Below are 2,724 nucleotides of genomic sequence, written 5' to 3'. Positions count from 1 at the left end.
AACAACAACAACATACACATGGACCCACCAGATGGAATACACAGACATCAAATGGACTACATCTGTGGAAAGAGATGGTGGAAAAGCTACATATCATCAGCCAGCGGCAGACTGTAACAGACCATCAATTGCTCATATGTAAATTCAGGGTGAAGCTGAAGAAAATGAAAACAAGTCCATAAGAGCCAAAATATGACCTTGAATATATCCCACCTGAATTTAGAGATCATGTGAAGAACAGATTTGAAGCATTAGACACTAAAGACCAAAGACCAGAAGAGTTGTGGGAAAAGTAGACATTTCATAGACTATCACCTGGTAAAACTCTGGAAATCCGAGCCCCTCTTCCCACCTGCCAAGGTGTTGTTATTACTGATGTTCATTTCAAGATTTCTCTGGACTGATTATGTAAAATGTGTGCGTATTCTCTGTTACGTGTGGCCACTGAAGTTTCTGCTTAGCTTAGTGGCTGGGATGTTAGTTTTTCTTTTTCCAAAAAGGAGGCCTGGGTTTTCAAAACTTGGGCAACATTTTTCCAATGTGTACTAACTACTTCATCCATTCTGCCACTCACAAACTATATTTCCTTCTAGTTTTGTAAAATTTGGAAGGTGTGAAAAATCAGGGCCAGCTGAATTGAAGAGGACTTCTGTTTACTGCCCTGGCTTATTGGTTAGTTCTTTCTTTCCTGGGAGTTATCTGTGAACAGGGCTCAGGGAATGGTGTTTCCATGGTGAGTGATCTTCAAGTATCTTTCTTGGTGAATAGAAAATTCATCATCTGATAAACGCTTTTTAGCCTCTGTCTGTGATTCCTGCCTCAGCCGAGACTGCTCTAAAGCTGGTGTGTTAGTTTCCTGGCGTCAGTTCACACTTGCTGCAGGCAGGCCTTCAGGACCCTCTGGTGACAAGAGCTCATCCATGCCTCCCAACAAGTAGTGGACAGCTCATTTAACAAGAGGGAGGCTGAGACACTGGTCCTCAAGGAGCTAGTGAAGCCCAGTGAAGTCCAGCCCCAGCATTTGTCCATGCAAGCCCCACCACGTAAATGCAAGTCAGGCTCATTAGCTGGGGTGAGGCAGCCCTGTTCTTTCTTTAAATCAGGGCTGAGGCCTCTGGAGTCCTCTTGCCTTCCTCCTTTCCAATAACATCACTCTATTTGCAATGGCATTCTCCTTGACGCGTAATCATTCTCTATCACCTAGTATATTTTCTTTTTAAATTGCATTTTAAAAAAATTGTCTCTCCTGATTAAAATATCAACTTTGTGAGGGCAGACATTTTTGTCTATTTTACCTACTGCAGTGTCCCCAGTGCTTACCTCAGTGCCTGGAATGAAGAATGAATGTTTAAAATCTTTCTAATGTACTCAGGATAAAAGCCACCCCCACAACTGCTCCCCACTAGGGCAGTCCACAAGATCCTGTACAATCTGCCCCCATCAGCTGTCTGTGCTCTTCTCCCCTAATACCATCCTCGTTCACTCGCTTTTAGGGTTTGCTTTGTTGTTGTTGTGACGTGCTGTCAAGTCAGTTCTGACTCACAGAGACCCCGTACAGGGTTTCTGAGGCTGTGTATCTTTGCGGGAGCAGGAAGTGTCATCTTTCTCCATTGGAGTGGCTGGTAGGCTCAAACTGCCAACCTTGTGGTTTACAGTCCACTGTTGATCCTATATAGTGTCCGCACTTCTAGAAAACTAGCAGAGGATGGTTGTGATCCGTCTAACTCTGGGTTATAGGCCCAGCACGCTTCCACTGTAACACTTGAATTGTTGTTGTTGTTGTTAAGTGCCATCGAGTCGGTTCCGACCCATAGCGACCCTGTACAGGGTTTCTGAGGGTGTAAATCTTTACGGGAGTAGAAAGCCTCATCTTTCTCCCGCGGAGCGGCTGGTAGTTTCAAACCGCTGACCTTAAGGTTCGCAGCCCGATTCGTAACCACTACGCTACCAGAGTTCCTTGAATAAGCCACATCATTTATTCCTGCCCCAGGGCCCTTGTGCCGGCTCTCTCTGCCTTCCCCCATGTATTCACATGCCACCTTTCCCTCCTCAGGTCAGTGCAAGTGTCACCGCCTCAGGAAAGCCCTTCCTAGTTCCCTTCCCTATCCTAGCACCATGTTTTACTTCCATCTCCCCAGCTAAAATGTCAGCTCCACTACGGCAGGGATTTGTTCACGTCTCTTGTTCAGTTTTGTGTCCCTAGCACCTAGAACAGTGCCTGGCACATAGAAGGTGCTCAATAAAAGAGCTTGATGTGTCCCAGAGGGGCTGTGTCTTACCTGTATCGCCGCTGCCCCCAGTGAGACCACACTCAATGTGAAACTCTGAATCTTGGTTATTCGCATGAACTTGAGGAAACAGCCCTAAAGAAGCAAATGTCAAAACAGGCAGGCGCTGTATAGGAGCTTAAAGACTCTGCCCCCCTATGAACCCCCAGCCCTTGGACCATCCAGATACCTTCCGATTCAGGGAGGAGAAGAGGACAAAGCCATGAGGGCCTTGCTTTGACTTCTCATTTGACAGTCCCCCTCCAACACCGTCCATGGCGTCCTCACTTCCCTGCTCCAAATATATCACTCACACCCTATAAGGTCAGTTTGAGCCTCAAGGACTGTGGTTCAAACCTACTAGCTGCTCCTTGGAAACCCTATACAGGGTCATTATGAGCTGGAACTGACTTAACAGCACTTAAAAACAACAACAATCCCTCTACCCATCTACCCT

At 46.3% G+C, this 2,724-nt stretch overlaps 1 protein-coding gene across 1 annotated transcript in view; it reads right to left on the bottom strand.

The window, feature by feature from the left end:
- The window catches only part of TSPAN16 (tetraspanin 16), a 41,990-nt gene that overhangs the window by 15,470 nt on the left and 23,796 nt on the right, over positions 1 to 2,724 (bottom strand). Inside the window, exon 6 of the mRNA XM_006875168.1 lies at positions 2,280 to 2,363. Coding sequence (XP_006875230.1) covers positions 2,280 to 2,363 — 84 coding nt within the window. The remainder of the gene's footprint in view (positions 1 to 2,279; positions 2,364 to 2,724) is intronic.

This window comes from Chrysochloris asiatica, unplaced genomic scaffold, assembly GCF_000296735.1.
Source record: "Chrysochloris asiatica unplaced genomic scaffold, ChrAsi1.0 scaffold00312, whole genome shotgun sequence".
In the NCBI taxonomy this organism is placed as follows: domain Eukaryota; kingdom Metazoa; phylum Chordata; class Mammalia; order Afrosoricida; family Chrysochloridae; genus Chrysochloris; species Chrysochloris asiatica.
This window is presented reverse-complemented; position numbering and strand designations above follow the sequence as displayed.